The sequence below is a fragment of the Mustela nivalis genome, assembly GCF_964662115.1.
Source record: "Mustela nivalis genome assembly, chromosome: 8".
In the NCBI taxonomy this organism is placed as follows: domain Eukaryota; kingdom Metazoa; phylum Chordata; class Mammalia; order Carnivora; family Mustelidae; genus Mustela; species Mustela nivalis.
The window spans coordinates 96,128,655-96,146,574 of record NC_139027.1 but is presented as its reverse complement, the minus strand read 5'-3'; the positions used below and the strand labels follow the sequence as shown (position 1 = coordinate 96,146,574).

Here is a 17,920-nt window from a genome sequence, read left to right as displayed (position 1 = left end):
CATTCTGTCAGTTGTCTTTTGATTTTGTTAAATGTATCCTTTGCTGTGCAAAAGCTTTTGATCTTGATGAAAACCCAATAGTTCATTTTTTCCCTTGCTTCCCTTGCCTTTGGCATTCTTCCTAGGAAGATGTTGCTGCGGCTGAGGTCGAAGAGGTTGCTGCCTGTGTTCTCCTCAAGGATTTTGATGGATTCCTTTCGCACATTGAGGTCCTTCATCCATTTTGAGTCTATTTTTGTGTGTGGTGTAAGGAAATGGTCCAATTTCATTTTTCTGCATGTGGCTGTCCAATTTTCCCAGCACCATTTATTGAAGAGGCTGTCTTTTTTCCATTGGACATTCTTTCCTGCTTTGTCGAAGATTAGTTGACCATAGAGTTGAGGGTCTATTTCTGGGCTCTCTATTCTGTTCCATTGATCTATGTGTCTGTTTTTGTGCCAGTACCATGCTGTCTTGATGATGACAGCTTTGTAATAGAGCTTGAAGTCCGGAATTGTGATGCCGCCAACGTTGGCTTTCTTTTTCAATATCCCTTTGGCTATTCGAGGTCTTTTATGGTTCCATATAAATTTTAGAATTATTTGTTCCATTTCTTTGAAAAAGATGGATGGTACTTTGATAGGAATTTCATTAAATGTGTAGATTGCTTTAGGTAGCATAGACATTTTCACAATATTTATTCTTCCAATCCAGGAGCATGGAACATTTTTCCATTTCTTTGTGTCTTCCTCAATTTCTTTCATGAGTACTTTATACTTTTCTGAGTATAGATTCTGTGTCTCTTTGGTTAGGATTATTCCTAGGTATCTTATGGTTTTGGATGCAATTGTAAATGGGATTGACTCCTTAATTTCTCTTTCTTCTGTCTTGCTGTTGGTGTAGAGAAATGCAACTGATTTCTGTGCATTGATTTTATATCCTGACACTTTACTGAATTCCTGTATAAGTTCTAGCAGTTTTGGAGTGGAGTCTTTTGGGTTTTCCACATATAGTATCATATCATCTGTGAAGAGTGATAATTTGACTTCTTCTTTGCCGATTTGGATGCCTTTAATTTCCTTTTGTTGTCTGATTGCTGAGGCTAGGACCTCTAGTACTATGTTGAATAGCAGTGGTGATAATGGACATCCCTGCCATGTTCCTGACCTTAGCGGAAAAGCTTTCAGTTTTTCTCCATTGAGAATGATATTTGCGGTGGGTTTTTCATAGATGGCTTTGATGATATTGAGGTATGTGCCCTCTATCCCTACACTTTGAAGAGTTTTGATCAGGAAGGGATGCTGTACTTTGTCAAATGCTTTTTCAGCATCTATTGAGAGTATCATATGGTTCTTGTTCTTTCTTTTATTGATGTGTTGTATCACATTGACTGATTTGCGGATGTTGAACCAACCTTGTAGCCCTGGAATAAATCCCACTTGGTCGTGGTGAATAATCCTTTTAATGTACTGTTGAATCCTATTGGCTAGTATTTTGTTGAGTATTTTCACATCTGTGTTCATCAAGGATATAGGTCTATAGCTCTCTTTTTTGGTGGGATCCTTGTCTGGTTTTGGGATCAAGGTGATGCTGGCCTCATAAAATGAGTTTGGAAGTTTTCCTTCCATTTCTATTTTTTGGAACAGTTTCAGGAGAATAGGAATTAGTTCTTCTTTAAATGTTTGGTAGAATTCCCCCGGGAAGCCGTCTGGCCCTGGGCTTTTGTTTGTTTGGAGATTTTTAATGACTGTTTCAATCTCCTTACTGGTTATGGGTCTGTTCAGGCTTTCTATTTCATCCTAGTTCAGTTGTGGTAGTTTATATGCTTCTAGGAATGCATCCATTTCTTCCAGATTGTCAAATTTATTGGCATAGAGTTGCTCATAGTATGTTCTTATAATAGTTTGTATTTCTTTGGTGTTAGTTGTGATCTCTCCTCTTTCATTCATGATTTTATTTATTTGGGTTCTTTCTCTTTTCTTTTTGATAAGTCTGGCCAGGGGTTTATCAATTTTATTAATTCTTTCAAAGAACCAGCTCCTACTTTCGTTGATTTGTTCTATAGTTTTTTTGGTTTCTATTTCATTGATTTCTGCTCTGATCTTTATGATTTCTCTTCTCCTGCTTGGCTTAGGGTTTCTTTCTTGTTCTTTCTCCAGCTCCTTGAGGTGTAGGGTTAGGTTGTGTACCTGAGACCTTTCTTGTTTCTTGAGAAAGGCTTGTACTGTTATATATTTTCCTCTCAGGACTGCCTTTGTTGTGTCCCACAGATTTTGAACCGTTGTATTTTCATTATCATTTGTTTCCATGATTTTTTTCAATTCTTCTTTAATTTCCCGGTTGACCCATTCATTCTTTAGAAGGATGCTGTGTAGTCTCCATGTATTTGGGTTCTTTCCAAACTTCCTTTTGTGGTTGAGTTCTAGGCTTTAGAGCATTGTGGTCTGAAAATATGCAGGGAAAGATCCCAATCTTTTAATACCGGTTGAGTCCTGATTTAGGACCGAGGATGTGATCTATTCTGGAGAATGTTCCATGTGCACTAGAGAAGAATGTGTATTCTGTTGCTTTGGGATGAAATATTCTGAATATATCTGTGATGTCCATCTGGTCCAGTGTGTCATTTAAGGCCTTTATTTCCTTGTTGATCTTTTGCTTGGATGATCTGTCCATTTCAGTGAGGGGAGTGTTAAAGTCCCCTACTATTATTGTATTATTGTTGATGTGTTTCTTTGATTTTGTTATTAATTGGTTTATATAGTTGGCTGCTCCCACGTTGGGGGCATAGACATTTAAAATTGTTAAATCTACTTGTTGGACAGACCCTTTGAGTATGATATAGTGTCCTTCCTCATCTCTTATTATAGTCTTTGGCTTAAAATCTACTTGACCTGATATAAGGATTGCCACTCCTGCTTTCTTCTGATGTCCATTAGCATGGTAAATTCTTTTCCACCCCCTCACTTTAAATCTGGAGGTGTCTTCGGGCTTAAAATGAGTTTCTTGGAGGCAACATATAGATGTTTTTTTTTTTTTTAATCCATTCTGATACCCTGTGTCTTTTGATTGGGGCATTTAGCCCATTAACATTCAGGGTAACTATTGAGAGATATGAATTTAGGGCCATTGTATTGCTTGTAAGGTGACTGTTACTGTATATGGTCTCTGTTCCTTTCTGATCTACCACTTGTAGGCTCTCTCTTTGCTTAGAGGACCCCTTTCAATATTTCCTGTAGATCTGGTTTGGTATTTGCAAATTCTTTCAGTTTTTGTTTGTCCTGGAAGCTTTTAATCTCTCCTTCTATTTTCAATGATAGCCTAGCTGGATATAGTATTCTTGGCTGCATGTTTTTCTCGTTTAGTGCTCTGAAAATATCATGCCAGCTCTTTGTGGCCTGCCAGGTCTCTGTGGATAAGTCAGCTGCCAATCTAATATTGTTACCATTGTATGTTACAGACTTCTTTTCCCAGGCTGCTTTCAGGATTTTCTCTTTGTCACTGAGACTTGTAAATTCTACTATTAGGTGACGGGGTGTGGGCCTATTCTTATTGATTTTGAGGGGCGTTCTCTGAACCTCCTGAATTTTGATGCTCGTTCCCTTTGCCATATTGGGGAAATTCTCCCCAATAATTCTCTCCAGTATACCTTCTGCTCCCCTCTCTCTTTCTTCTTCATCTGGAATCCCAATTATTCTAATGTTGTTTCGTCTTATGGTGTCACTTATCTCTCGAATTCTCCCCCTCGTGGTCCAGTAGCTGTTTGTCCCTCTTTTGCTCTGCTTTTTTATTCTCTGTCATTTGGTCTTCTATATCACTAATTCTTTCTTCTGCCTCATTTATCCTAGCAGTGAGAGCCTCCATTTTTGATTGCACCTCATTAATAGCTTTTTTGATTTCAACTTGGTTAGATTTTAGTTCTTTTATCTCTCCAGAAAGGGCTTTTATATCTCTCGAGAGGGTTTCTCTAATATCTTCCATACCTTTTTCGAGCCCGGCTAGAACCTTGAGAATTGTCATTCTGAACTCTAGATCTGACATATTACTAATGTCTGTATTGATTAGGTCCCTAGCCTTCGGTACTGCCTCTTGTTCTTTTTTTTGTGTTGAGTTTTTCCGTCTTGTCATTTTGTCCAGATAAGAGTATATGAAGGGGCAAGTAAAATACTAAAAGGGTGGCAACAACCCCAGGAAATTATGCTTTAACCAAATTAGAGGAGATCCAAAATCGTGAGGGGGGAGAAAGGGGATAAAAAGAGGTTCAAAAAGGAAGAAAAAAAAAAAAAAAAGAAAAGAAAAGAATTAAAAAAATAAAACACCTAAGAAAAATGTAAAAAGAAAAAATAGATATATTAGATAAACTAGTAAAAAATCATTAATAAAGAAAAAGGTAACAGTTAAAGAAAAAAAATTTACCCGAAGGCGAGAAAAAATGAAAAATGAAAAAGAAAAAAATTAAATTAACTGCAAGACTAAAAAAAATCACAGGAAAAAGCCATGAGTTCCGTGCTTGGCTTTCTCCTCCTCTGGAATTCTGCTGCTCTCCTTGGTATTGAAACCGCACTCCTTGGTAGGTGAACTTAGTCTCGGCTGGATTTGTTGTTGATCTTCTGGGGGAGGGGCCTGTTGTAGTGATTCTCAAGTGTCTTTGCCCCCGGCGGAATTACACAGCCCTTACCAGGGTCCGGGGTGAGTAATCTGCTCGGGTTTGCTTTCAGGAGCTTTTGTTCCCTGAGCGCTTTCTGTAGAGTTCCCGGAGGACGGGAATACAAATGGCGGCCTCCTGGTCTCCGGCCGGAGGAGCCGAGAGCCCAGGGCTGCACTCCTCAGTGCGCCCTCAGAGAACAGCACCCAGTTACTCCCGTCTGCCTGACCTCCGGTCGCGCTCCGAGCTCACCGAGCCTGCGACTGGTTCAAGGTCACTCCAAGCTGCGAGCTTACTGTCGGCTCTGTCTCTGTAGCCGGCTTTCCCGTTCCAATACCCGCAAGCTCTGCGACACTCAGACACCCCCGATCCTTCTGTGACCCTGCGGGACCTGAGGCCACGCTGACCCCGCGTGGGCTTCGCCCCGGTTTAGCCTCTGGCGCGATGTCCCTCAGCGGAACAGACTTTTAAAAGTCCTGATTTTGTGCGCGGTTGCTCCGCCGCTTGCCGGGAGCCGGCCCCTCCCCCCAGGGTCTATCTTCCCGTCGCTTTGGATTCACTTCTCCGCCGGTCCTACCTTTCAGAAAGTGGTTGTTTTTCTGTTTCCAGAATTGCTGTTCTTCTTCTCTTCGATCTGCCGATGGATTTTTAGGTGTTTGCAATCTTTAGATAAGCTATCTAGCCGATCTCCGGCTAGCTGAAGCAGTCTCTGCCTGCTACTTCTCCGCCATCTTGACTCCTTCCTCCAAGGTATTTTTATTTACATGATGTACCCACCAAAAGCTGAGGAAAGGTGGGGTTTTCCAGAGAACACTAAGGTCAAGAAGGTTCTGTGGCATGTTCAGGTGACCCAGGAAGCAGAAGACAACTGTTTTATTATTCATTTGGGCTCAAGTAATACCTGTCTGCTCTGCCTAGTTCTGTACCACATCCATCTTGCGGGCTCGCTTTCAACATTGTTAGCCCTGGGTGTGGGTGGCTGCCAGTGGGACCAGTACATTGCCACTCAGATACTGTGTCATGTGCAGTGTGCATGCCTTCTACCTGCCTCCCAGCCCCTGCTGCTTGCCACATTCATTTCATGAGATTCACCTCCTATGTGAATAACCTTGGCCAATCAGTACCTTCCTCCCCAACCCCCAGCCACAGTGACTGGGTCCAAATGGGGGCCTGGACTTTGGTGGGGCTAGGAGGCTCTCTCCAGCCACTGGGAGAAATGTGGTCAGCACAGAGGAAGGGAGCCAAGGAAGGAAAGACAGCACCACCCAGGACCAATGTCTGAGCTCTTCTTGGATGAGCCTGGGCTTGCTGGTCACCAGGCCAGTCACTTCCCCTTTGCTGCTGGTACCAGCTAGAGCCGAGTTTCAATTTTTGCAGCAGTCAGGTCCATAAACACTATCTTGAAACCAAATCCTCCCTAGGAAGTGTCAACTATTCCTCAAGTGATCAGGAATGCCCATTAAACCACAAACTCCCCCCAACCCACCCACATTCAAATCAGGCCTGTTTTTTAAATGCATTTATGAGAATAAAAGCATGTCATACCATGTTCTTTATAGGCCCTAAAGGGTGGTCCACTGTAACACAATTCCCACATAATGGACTTAGATTTCCTTACGAAAAGTAAATTTTTTTTCTAATTTTACTTTTAAAATGTGGCCCCAGTGATCCAAGCCCAGAATACCTTTAAGGGCATATGAAAATGTTTTACTTTCTTTAAACACCAGAAAAAAAAGGAAAAAAAAAGATCTACTAAGTAGAAGTAGACATTTAATATGTAAAAGTAGCATATCCATCTCTATACCAACTCAGTTGTAAAATATGATTTTTTACATTTCTTATGGATGAAGGGGCCCAGGAGGGCACTTAGGTGCTTACACCTGGGCCCCTGAGCATCAGAACACAGCAAAAAGAGCATATTGGGCCTGGGGAGAGCCAGACTCCTCCAGAGCAAACGATGGCAAGGACACAGGGGCAAAGGGGCTAAAGGCCAGCAGTGAGCCTCAGATTAGAGACCTGGACTCTTTCAACGAGCACAGAAACTTGGGCCCCACACCCACCTATGCAGAGTGCCAGTGTCACAACTTAGAGCACCCCACTCCCAAACATACTAGGAGAAACGTTAGGCCCTCACACATACAGGCTCTAGGTTATAGCAGGAGTTCTAGCCCTAACCCAGGCTCTGAAGGCCCCCTACCCAGAGCCCAGCCACAAAGGCGTGACTCCTCGCACCCTCAGCCTCCCCCAACAAGGCACATACCCGGTGTGTCAGGGCGGCATACAGCAGGTAGCCCGCCTGAGTGTGGACGAGTCCCTTGGGGGTCCCAGTGCTCCCCGAAGTGTACAGCAAGAAGAGCATGTCCTCACTGCCCATGCTCTCTGGGGCACACACAGGGTCCTCCTTGGCCATTTCCTGGAAGGGGGAAGACATACACAGTCCCATCCAAGGAAGTTAACCTCTGCCCCCATTCACCCTCTCTGAAAATACCTCTCACCTGATGCCTAAAGGACTTGGCAGACTGGGTTCAGTTTGCCTTTTCTACCCTATCTTAGTTCAACTCCAGATGCAGGGAACACAAAGGGAAGGATCCAGTCATTTCTATTACACTGTTTCAGTACGTTTGTTGCATCTGAGTTCCAGCTTCCCAACCACAATATAAGCCCATCAGATACCACTGGGGAACCCTGAGCACATTTAGGGGACCCAGGTTGAAAACCACAGTTTTCAACCTGGGTTGAACTCAGACCCAGTGTACCCAATAATTACCCCTCCTCCTCCAACTGTACAGAGCAAAGCAAACACACCTGCTCAAGGGGGATGTCCCGATGACCCATGTGGACCTTGTTGTCTGTCCTGTGAGCCACCAGGACATGCTGGATGGTTGGGCAGTGCTTCACAGCTTCATCCACAATCTTCTTCAGCTCCACCACGCGCCCTCCCCGAAGTCCTTGGTTGAAGGTGATGACTACCTTGCACTTGGCTAATTCATACAAACAGAGATTTATGGTCAATTTCCTTCCCACTTTGAGCTTCACAGCCCAGGGTGAGAAGCCACACAGTCCAGGCCTAAACATGTGATAGACAAAGTCCATTCTTTTTTTTAAAGATTTTATTTATTTATTTATTTGACAGAGAGAAATCACAAGTAGATGGAGAGACAGGCAGAGAGAGACAGAGGGAAGCAGGCTCCCCGCTGAGCAGAGAGCCCGATGCAGGACTCAATCCCAGCACCCTGAGATCATGACCTGAGCTGAAGGCAGCGGCTTAACCCGCTGAGCCACCCAGGCGCCCCAACAAAGTCCATTCTTGAGCAAAAGAGTCCACAAAATGGGGGGATCTGGCTTCCTTGCAATCTTTGGCTGAATGCAGAAGTACCAGGCCTTTTCACAGCTCTAAGGGGGACACTTCCATCAGTCTCTGCCATGCGCTGGGGGGGGCTTTCCCAGGTGAGGGGCCATCACACTGTCCTCAGCCACAGCCACTATGGTGTCAAAGCAATACCAAGATGCAGAGACCAAGAAAACTGGACAGCCAGAGATCAAGCCCCAATGTGTCCTGTGTGGCCCCTGTCCTGTCCAGGGATAAGAAGCTTCAATGCCAGAAAACAGAGGCCACTCCCAGTGGGTGCCAGGAGTTACAGGCCCCCACCCTTACCTTTAGCAGATGGCCCTCCAGGCTCCACACCTGCTATTCAATGACCTGGCTAGGCTTGAACAGGCTCAGGGCAAGGATGGGAAGACTGAACCTTCCATAGCAGACCAAAGGTAAGGCCCTGAGCAGGATACAGACACAAACTAGGCCTCAGAACCATAGGCAAAGGAATGAGATCCCACTTCATGCCTCAACCTGGGATGACCCAAAAGAATCAAGGCTGCAGTGGGCTATTCTCTAACTGGCCCCTAATGGAAGAGCCCAGAACAAATACCCAGTTTTAGTGCTGACCAGCAGGGACCCACGCATCCTCAGACCTTTTATCACTCTGTACCAAGGACTTCTTCCAAAGCCACAGCCAAAAGCACTAAGGATTGCCCCAACCCCAGCAGCCTTCCACCAATGATTCATGGGTTGGAATATAAATAGTCCAACTCCCTCGCCCCCCAGAGGCCCATCCCTATGTGGTTCTATCACCTTCCAGGGCTCTCTAGGGGACTGAGCTCCAGGAACCCACTGTGGAAGCTGAGTCTACTGGATTTCTCTTCCCAGCCCCACTCCCCAGCACCCTAGACTGCTTCCCAGGACCACTCCCAAATGAACTGGCTACCCCTAAATGCTCATCTCAGGGTCTACTTCTGTAGGAGCCCTGACAGAGGTACCATCTCCTTCAGCTTTTCTGTCGGAAAAGTGCCTTCTAGCAACACACTCATTCTTTCTTTATCCCAAGGGCCCTAGAGTTGACATGACCTTGAGAGCCACTGAAGAATTCTCTTAGCCCTTGGCTGGGTCACCCAAGGATCAGAGAAGTACTCTAGAGGCTTTGAGGAACCCAGGAAAGTGTTATCCGGCTCTGCACAGCAGAGGAACCCAGCGGCACATTCTTTGCTCCTTAGACCTGGCCATTGGTCACCCTGGGGAAATAAAATCAGTTGGATGGAGTCCGTCAGAGATCACCCTGGCCTACATCCTGGGTGCTGAGACTGGTCCAGGACAACTCCTATGGGGCAAGAAGGGAGATAATCCAGCAGGTAGAAAGAACCTGGCCTCAAGGGGGTGAGAAACAAAGAAAAATCAGGACCCCCTGGGGAAAGCAGTGGTCCCTGTCCATCCCAGGTGCATTATGTGGATTAGAGCTTCTCCACAGCCTACCATGGCACATGCCTTGTTCCTGGCTCTCATTTTTTGGAGGCTTTCCACCCAAGCAGTTCTCTAGGGCAGGAACCAGCATCGCATGCCTAGTCTCTAGGAGGTGCTTGGGGACGTGATACACTCTGTGGTTTCCCCTGAAGTTCAGTGGCGGGTACAGGGTTTGTGCACAGCATCAGGGCACAGGCCAGATCAGCATGACACTTTATCTGGAAAGCTTTGATTTTTACCTCCCTGGCTTTTGAGCAGATATTAGCATCTGTCTTCATTTTTTACTGCTCCTATAGCCAATTACCACAAACTTAGTGGCTCAGAAAACGCATATTTTATTTCACAGTTCTCTAGTCCAGTGAGCTTGGTGGGGTTCTTTTCTTGAAGTCTCATGACCAAAATCAATGTGTGAGGGAACAAAGCTCGCATCTGGGGGATCTGGAGGAGACTCTGCTTCTGGGCTATTCAGGGTGTTGACAGAACTCAGCTCCATATAACTTCAAGACTGAGGTCCCCATTTCCCTCATTTTTCATTCTGTCAGCCAACAGTCATTCCTAGCCTTTAGAGCCACCTACATCCCCTGTCTTATGACATCTTTTATCATCAAAGCTAACAAAGGCAGATCAACTCCTTCTTGTGCTTTGACCTCCTATTCTGCCACATGTCCTCTGCCTCCAGCCAGAGGAAGTTCTCTTCTTTCCAGGGCTTACATTTTTAGTTTGGGCCCACCTGGATAATCGCACCATTTCCATGCTCATCCCATTTGCCAAGCCCTTTTGATGTGTTAAGTAACATATTCCCAGGTTTTGGGGGATTATGGTGCAGACATATGTGGGGGCCATTACTTGCTCCTCCCCCACAGTCTCTCAGAATCATTCTGCCCTCCACCCTCCCCATCATACTACACTCTCTTTCCACTCCTAATTCATCCTAAAGCAAGAGGGAATATAAAGGTAAGAGGAGTGGTTAGAGTCTGGAGGCCAGGCCAGGGACAGAAACTCTAAAATAGAACATATTGACTGAATGGCCGCCTACCTCATGATGAGACCCTGGTGGCCATGCTAACACTCCCACCCCCGACCCCCAGTGATGGATTAAAGAGAGCTGAAAATTCTTCCATCTGGTCTCATACTACTTCTCAAGGAGTAATAGGGTGTTAGTGTCCCCCACCGTGAATTTGGAATGACCAGACTGGTTGGATCAATGCAGTACTAAAAATGAGGATATGTGTATTCTGAACCTGGCCTTTAGGGCAATTGGCATTTTCTACTTCCATCCAAGAGAAAATGTGAGCCACCATGCAACAGTCTGACTGCCTGTGGTTGCCCAACCTGGTCATGCAAAGAGGCCACATGAAAAAGATGCTTCACAGCCCCCAACTATGCAAGCCAACCCAGCTTGCATCCCAGATATCATGGAGCAGAGAAAAGACATTCCCACAAGCCCATCTGATTCTTGCCCCCACAGAATCATGAAATAATTAAATTTATTCTTCTTAGCACTAAGTTTCGGAGTAGTTTGCTACACAGCAATAAATAACCAGCCACTCCTCTTATTGACCCAAGAGGAGGTAAACACCTGTCCCAACAGAGTCTTGCCATGGACTGACAACTGAATAGCTGGACGTGGAAGGTGTAGGTGTTGGGTAAGAATCTCTTAATGACAAAATATAGAGAAAATTATAGCAGTTTCATCTGCTGAGGACCTCAGAGATGACCTGGCCCCTGTCCTTCTGTGGCCTTGTTGTATAGGATTCCTGAAGTTCTGGGACCTGTTCCAGGATCCAGCTACTAAATCTCCAGGGCCCAATGCTTTGAGCTTGTTTTAAAGAATCTTAACAGAAACACTTGGCAACCATGATAATATCCTCAGCAAAGGAAAGGATCAGCCTAGTGTAATGTGTTTTGTTTTGTTTTTAAGATTTTATTCATTTACTTGAAAGAAAGAGGCAGAAATAGTGACAGAGCTAATAAGAGACAGCAGGAGAAGGGAGGAGAGGAAGAAGCAGGCTCTCTGCTGAGCAGGGAGTCCAATGTGGGGCTCAATCCCAGGACCCTGAAATCATGACCTGAGCTGAAGGCAGACACTTAGCTGAGCCATCAAGGTGCCACAGCCTAGTGTAATGTTAAAGCAGGATCTCTGGTGGCAGAATGCCTGGGTTCAAATCCTGGCTCTGTCACTAACCAGCAATGTGACCTTAGGCAAGTCACTTCACTTAACCTCTCTGTGCCTCAGTTTCCTCATCTTCAAAAATAGAAGCTCCCAACACACAATAGCCCAAGACCAGATAGTTCTCACTGGTGAATTCTACCAAATGTTTAAAGACAAATCAACATCAATCTTCCTCAAACTCTGCCCAAACACTATATAGGAGGAAATACATTGTAACTAATTCTATGTGGCCAGCACTACCCTGATACCAAAGTCAGATGAACACATCACAGGAAAAATAAAAACTATAGACCAATACCCTTCATGAATACTGATGCAAAAATCCTCAACAAAGTGTTAGCAAACTATAGCCAGTCGCATATTAACAGGATTATGCATCATGATCAAGTGGGGTTTATTCCTGGAATGAAAAGAGCAGTATGACAACATGAAGAATCAAGGACATGAGTTCTCTGCTCAGAAGCAGAGCCTGCTTCTCCCTCTCTCTCTGTCTGCCTCTCTGCCTACTTGCTTCTCCCTCTCTTTCTGCCTCTCTGCCTACTTTTGATCTGTCAGATAAATAAATAAAATCTTTAAAAAAATGAAAATTAAAGACAGATATACAGATCATTGGAACCAAATACAGAACCCAGCAATACGCCTCAACATATATGGCAAATTAGTTCTGACAAGTGCCAAGGCCATTCGATGAGGGGGAAAAGAACAGTTTCTTAACAAATGGTGCTGGTACCACTGGATACCCACTGGCAAAAGAATGAAGTTGAACCTCACATGATATACAAAAATTAACTCAAAATGGATCAAAGACCTAGTAAAAGCTAAGACTAGAAAATTCTTAGAAGAAAACATGGAGGCAAATCTTCATCACACTGGAGTTGTCAATAGATTCTTAAATAATACACCAAAATCACAAGCAAAAGAAAAAAACTGGATGATCCAGACTTTATCACGATTAAAAACTTTTGTACATCAAAGGACACTATTGAGAGAGTGAAAAGACAACCCACAGAATGGGAGAAAATAATTGTAAATGATAAATCTAATAAAGGTTTAGTATCCAAAACAGAGATAACTCTTAAAACTCAACCAACCAAAAACCCAACAACAATTTAAAAAATGGACAAAGAGCTTATGTAGACATTTCTCCTAAAACATACAAACAGAGAAGCACATGAAAAGATGCTCAATGATGTTAGTCATTAGAAAGGCGATCAAATCCACAATGAAATACTACTTCGTACACATTGGATGGTTATAATTTTTTTTTTTTAAATGAAACAAGGGCTGACGATTCAGAGAAACTGGTAACCTCATACATTGCTTCTGGGAATGTGAAACAGAGCGGCAACTTTGGAAAACAGTTTGCAGTTCCTCGCTAAGTTAAATACAGATTTACCATGTATGCCAGCAATTCCATGCCTAGGTATATGCATGAAAAATTGGAAGAAGGTGTTCTCATGAATGTTCACAGCAACTCTATTCAAAATAGCCAAGATGTGATATGTTAACAAGTCAAACGTCCATCAACAGATGAATGGATAAACAAAACATGGTATACCCACACAGTAAAATTTTTGTCATAGAAAAGGAAATGAAGCAATGATACATGCTACAACATGGATGAACCTTGAAAACACTGTGATGGTCATAGAAGTCATATACAAAAGGCGACGTATCACATGAATTCATTCTATGAATTACCCAGAACAGGCAAATCACTGACAGAAAGCAGGTTAGTGGTTGCCAGAAGCTGGATTAAGGGGGAAACAGGAAGTGCCTGCTTAATGCGTATGAGATGTCCATTTGGGGTAATAAAAAAGGTCTGGAATAGACAGAGATGATGGTTGCACAACACTATGAATGTGCTTAATGCCACTGAGCTTATACTTTAAGATGGTTATAATAGTAATAAAAAATGGGGGAAGGGAAAAATAGGGAGAGTATTATCGCCTATCATATTTATGAAGACTAGTTTAGTTAAATTAAAGAAGATGACTTTTGCAAAGTGCTTAGAACAGTACCTGGCACATGGTAGGTGCTACAGAGTTGAGAGAGAGAAGGAGAAATAAGTGACAGCACCAACCCTTGAAAGTGGAGGGAGAGATGTAGAAAGGGAGCGGAAAGGCTTCTCAGTCCCTCCTAAAGAAGGTGGTCAGCTAGCTAGGGTCTAGGTCAGAACTCTGCCCTTGAACTCTGTTCACTAGCCAAAGGCAAGTCTTCAGTGAGACACAAAGAACTCCCAGTGGCCCCCCCCAAGCATCCTCCTTGGTGAGCCAGCTCAGGGAGCTCTCTAAGATCTCACTGAGCAGGGGTCAGACCTCGCAGACATGAGGTCACCATCCAGACAGCCCTCCCACACCAGAAAAAGGAGGGAGACAACATTGTTCTGGACACTGTTCAGGAGACTCTGGCCTACCTGCAGATAGAAATCCTTAAAGATGCACCACAAGCCCCCACACCTGACTTGGACCTCTGGAAATGGTCTGCCCCATCCTTCCTCATGTTGACCTAGCAGACATTCCCCATACATCCCCAGCCTCGTGTTGCCCTACACATTTCTTCTTCCACCACAGCCATTCCAGTCACCTCCAAGCGCTTATATGAGTTGTGCTCCTCCCACCAAGTAGCTGAGACCTACGCTGTTCCCTCCAGCTGAAGTCTTCCTTTTCACCTGATTAATCCAATGCCATCAGATCTCAGCTCACAGAACAAATGCTCATTCAGCCGTGTCCTTGTCCCTGGTGGTATCTGTCATTCGTCTGTGTGATTTTTATTAATGTCTATCTCCACTCCCAAGTCCCCGATGGCCAGGCCCCAAGGAACAAAGGCCAGGGGCCCCCAGGTTTCTCCCTCCCTTCCACACGCTCACCATCATTGATCCTCCCAGCCAGGGACTCTGCACTGAAGCCAGCAAAGACCACGGTGTGCACAGCTCCAATTCTGGCACAGGCCAGCATTGCGGCCACAGCCAATGGGGAAACAGGCATGTAGATGGCCACACGGTCCCCTCGACAGATGCCATGTCTCTTCAGCATATTTGCCAGGCGACACGTGGTCTCCAGCAGTTCCCTGAAGTATAAGGAAGAGAAGGCCATCAGAGATGGTGAAGGGCCAAAATGCTGAGTGATTTGGGGAGCATAATTCTGCGAACAGTAAGTACTGTACACCCAGCCAGGGCCCGGAAAACAGTAGGTACTCAGTGGCTTGTTACACAACAAGTTCTTTTCCACAAAATAATGTTTTCAACTTCGCAGGCTAGTACTAGCAGATTCATGGCCACATTACCGTGGTCAGATGGCTGTCCTTGGGTTCACTCACAGCAGGGCTTCTCAGACAGCACAGGGGTCCAAAGCCTAAACTGTCACATCCCTGAGACGTCTCGGAAGTCGAACGGAAAGGTCCGTCCCCAAAAGTGATATCCTAAGACCTTTAGTGGGGAAAGTAAGGCCCCCGTTTTCTGCATGAGCACAGCCCAGCTGCACCAAGCAAGGCTCTAGCCGGGAGGCCTCTGCTCACGCATCAGACCCCCAACCCCGTGTAGCCACGCTGAGTCGAAGCGATGGCGGCCGCGTGATAATCACCCACCTGTAACCCAGAGGCAGGGAAGGCAGGGAATGAAAGCACCTCCTTTTTCCCAGTTGCAAGGCACCGACTGCACGTGGCACTCTGAAGACACAAGGCCCACCGGATACCCACCCCCTCCCACCTCTCCTGTCTATGTGACCGTCCCTCCATTTTCGCACTAATCACGAAGTTCTGCCTGCCAATCAGAATGCAGCATCTCCCTAGAGACGCAGACTGGCTTAAGGCTTGACACGTGACCCAATCTGCCCAATCAGAGTCAATGACACTCAACTCCGGAAACAGGGACTATGCGCCTTAAAGCGCCCACTTGTCTGGAATGGAGGTGGGAGTAAAGAAAAGCAACGTGGGGAGCTAGACACTCCATTCCCTGTGGTTCCAGCGGATGGGCCAGCTGACCCCCGACTACGCAAATAACCAATCATTTTACCCGTTTTTCCTGTGATTTGACTTTAATTTATTTAATCACAGAACTAACAGGGAAAGACAGAATAAGGGGCAGCCAACCAAACGAACCGCACCCACGCTCTGCATCTCCCCGACGGGTCTGAGTGGGGGCTGTAGGGCAGCGCCGACTTCTGCAGGCCGTGGCAGCCAGAGACTGGACCCTCTGAGCTCTGCAAGTCCCCTTACAAGCGTGTGCCTGCTTCCCCTCTGTTCAAAAGGTCCTCAAGGAAAGGGCTCTGAGAAAGGCCAAGCTCAGCAAGAGGCCGCCTAGAAACACCAGCGGAACGAAGATGAACACGGCCCATTTCAGGCAGAGACTTCAAGGGGACTTTTGTTTCTTCCCAAAGCCATCCTGCATGGAGAGCTGATGAGAACCAGATCATAATTCCAGCCTGCACGTGCCCTCGCCACCAGTAACTCCCCACCAGGCTGGCTCCAGCATGCCTCTTCTGCAGGATTTCATCCCCTGCTTAAAGCTTTCAGGAAGACAAAGACCCCATTCATGGTGCTCCACCTATTCCTTGCCTAAGTTTATGTTGAGAAAGAAAACGTACTTCCTGACAGACCCCAGCGCCAAACCCCGGAATCCAGAACCTGGGAACATCCATACTAATCCAGGGAAGGAGGCTGGGACAGCCCGTGATAATACTATCACAGTATTAAGGAAGTATTAGGAAGAGGCAGCTGTGGTCAATAATGCAAGCCAAGTGGAGCACCATTTTCATAGCTAAGGATTTAAGCCTCTGGGCAGTGCTCAGGGAGATGGAAGCTTAGATATGTGTTACACATCAATGGTGATGAAATTCAGTCCTTAACTCTGTAGACCAAAGGCATCACTCAGAAGTCAAGGAACACAAGTGAACTGTCTAGACAGAAGAGCCTGGGTTAGTTTTCTATAGTGGCTGCATTAAACATGGCAGCTTACCTTTCTCAACCGCCATGCAGTCATCTGAGAAATGGCAGGTGCCATGCAACTTTTGTACCTGTCAGAAATGTTAGTGAAAAGCATCACCCACCCAGGGCCCTGCCAAATATTCAGTAGGTATTATCTTTCCCATTAGATCTCTTTGTCATCATTTTCTAAAATTCTAAAAATCTAAATTCTAAAAAAAATATTTCTAAAGTCACGTAACTGGTGAATTCCTAAGATGCTAAAAATTCCATCCAGACACTGTGGAGATGAGAATGAAAGTGTCCTACAGGATCACAGTTCTGACTAGAGAGATGAAGGCACATGCATGAGTGTGTGAAGGGCGTTTTTACCTCAGCTTGGTGCAATAGTCTCTGAGGGCAGCAGGGAGAACTTTCTGACAGATTGGCTATGGTGAAGAGGAGCAAGGGAGCAGCAGCACCCCTCTACTATAGGACAGTTGAGCCATAGCCCTGGAAGAGGGTCTGGAGACTAAGCTGAGGCAACCTATGGGTTCCCTGGAGGATTGAGAGGCATCAACTGTGTGCTGCACCTGGAAGCTGCGGCCAGTGGGTCTCATCTTGCTGCTACAACCAGGGGAGCAGTTTCTGATAAAGAGCTTGCTCTGGGTAAATCTCCAGGCATGTTCCCCTTTCTATCCACTCTGCCAAGGCCATAAACCTGAAAATCAAAGGGCTCCTTGAAGGTCAGATGGTGCATTCTGCCTTGGGGTCCAGAAATCTTGCTGCTACACTCTTGTCCACAGTGGCCCAGCCTCTGCTTAAGAAGCATATTGCTGGAAGTTGCCACCTCATAGAGCTGTCTCTGTTCTGTCATTTTAGTAGAGAAATAGTCTTTCTAAAATGGGACCAAGTTCTGTAGCTGTACGAATTCCACACATTGGTCCTAGCTCAGCTCTTTAAATCTGAATAAATCTAGTTTTTCATTCAGTGGCAGCCCTTCAAATTTCTCAATACGCTCCATACTTCCAAGAAGCCTTTCTTCTCCAAGTTCTCTCATCCAGCCATCCATGACCCCATGAACTCTCTATAGTTATACCTCCAGGTTACCAAATTGACCCCCACATTCTCATTGTCTCTCTCTAGAGTAGAATATCGGCACCCAGACCCTTGATCTCAACTCTACACTTAATAATGTAAATTACGAACATGTTGATTTCCTCCACACTTTTGCCATTGGAAAATAAGGTCAGCAAACCTAGGTCTTCAAATCATTGAAAAATAAATGTTATTTGAGTGATCCTATCATTCCACATATTCAAAAAACTGTCCAAAAGCATGTTCTTGGATATCTGTGACTTCTCAGAGACTCCCATGAACTGTTTCTGTATCAAAAAGATAATGCAGCCACTTGGAGGCTGGTGCTTCAGTTTGT

The 17,920-nt window shown here is 45.2% G+C and overlaps 1 protein-coding gene across 1 annotated transcript in view; it reads right to left on the bottom strand.

The window, feature by feature from the left end:
- Positions 1–17,920, bottom strand: part of ACSS1 (acyl-CoA synthetase short chain family member 1) — a 67,868-nt gene that overhangs the window by 23,954 nt on the left and 25,994 nt on the right. The window contains exons 3-5 of the mRNA XM_082746601.1: positions 14,456–14,655; positions 7,427–7,602; positions 6,882–7,034 (exon numbers count right to left, since the gene is read on the bottom strand). Coding sequence (XP_082602727.1) covers positions 6,882–7,034; positions 7,427–7,602; positions 14,456–14,655 — 529 coding nt within the window. The remainder of the gene's footprint in view (positions 1–6,881; positions 7,035–7,426; positions 7,603–14,455; positions 14,656–17,920) is intronic.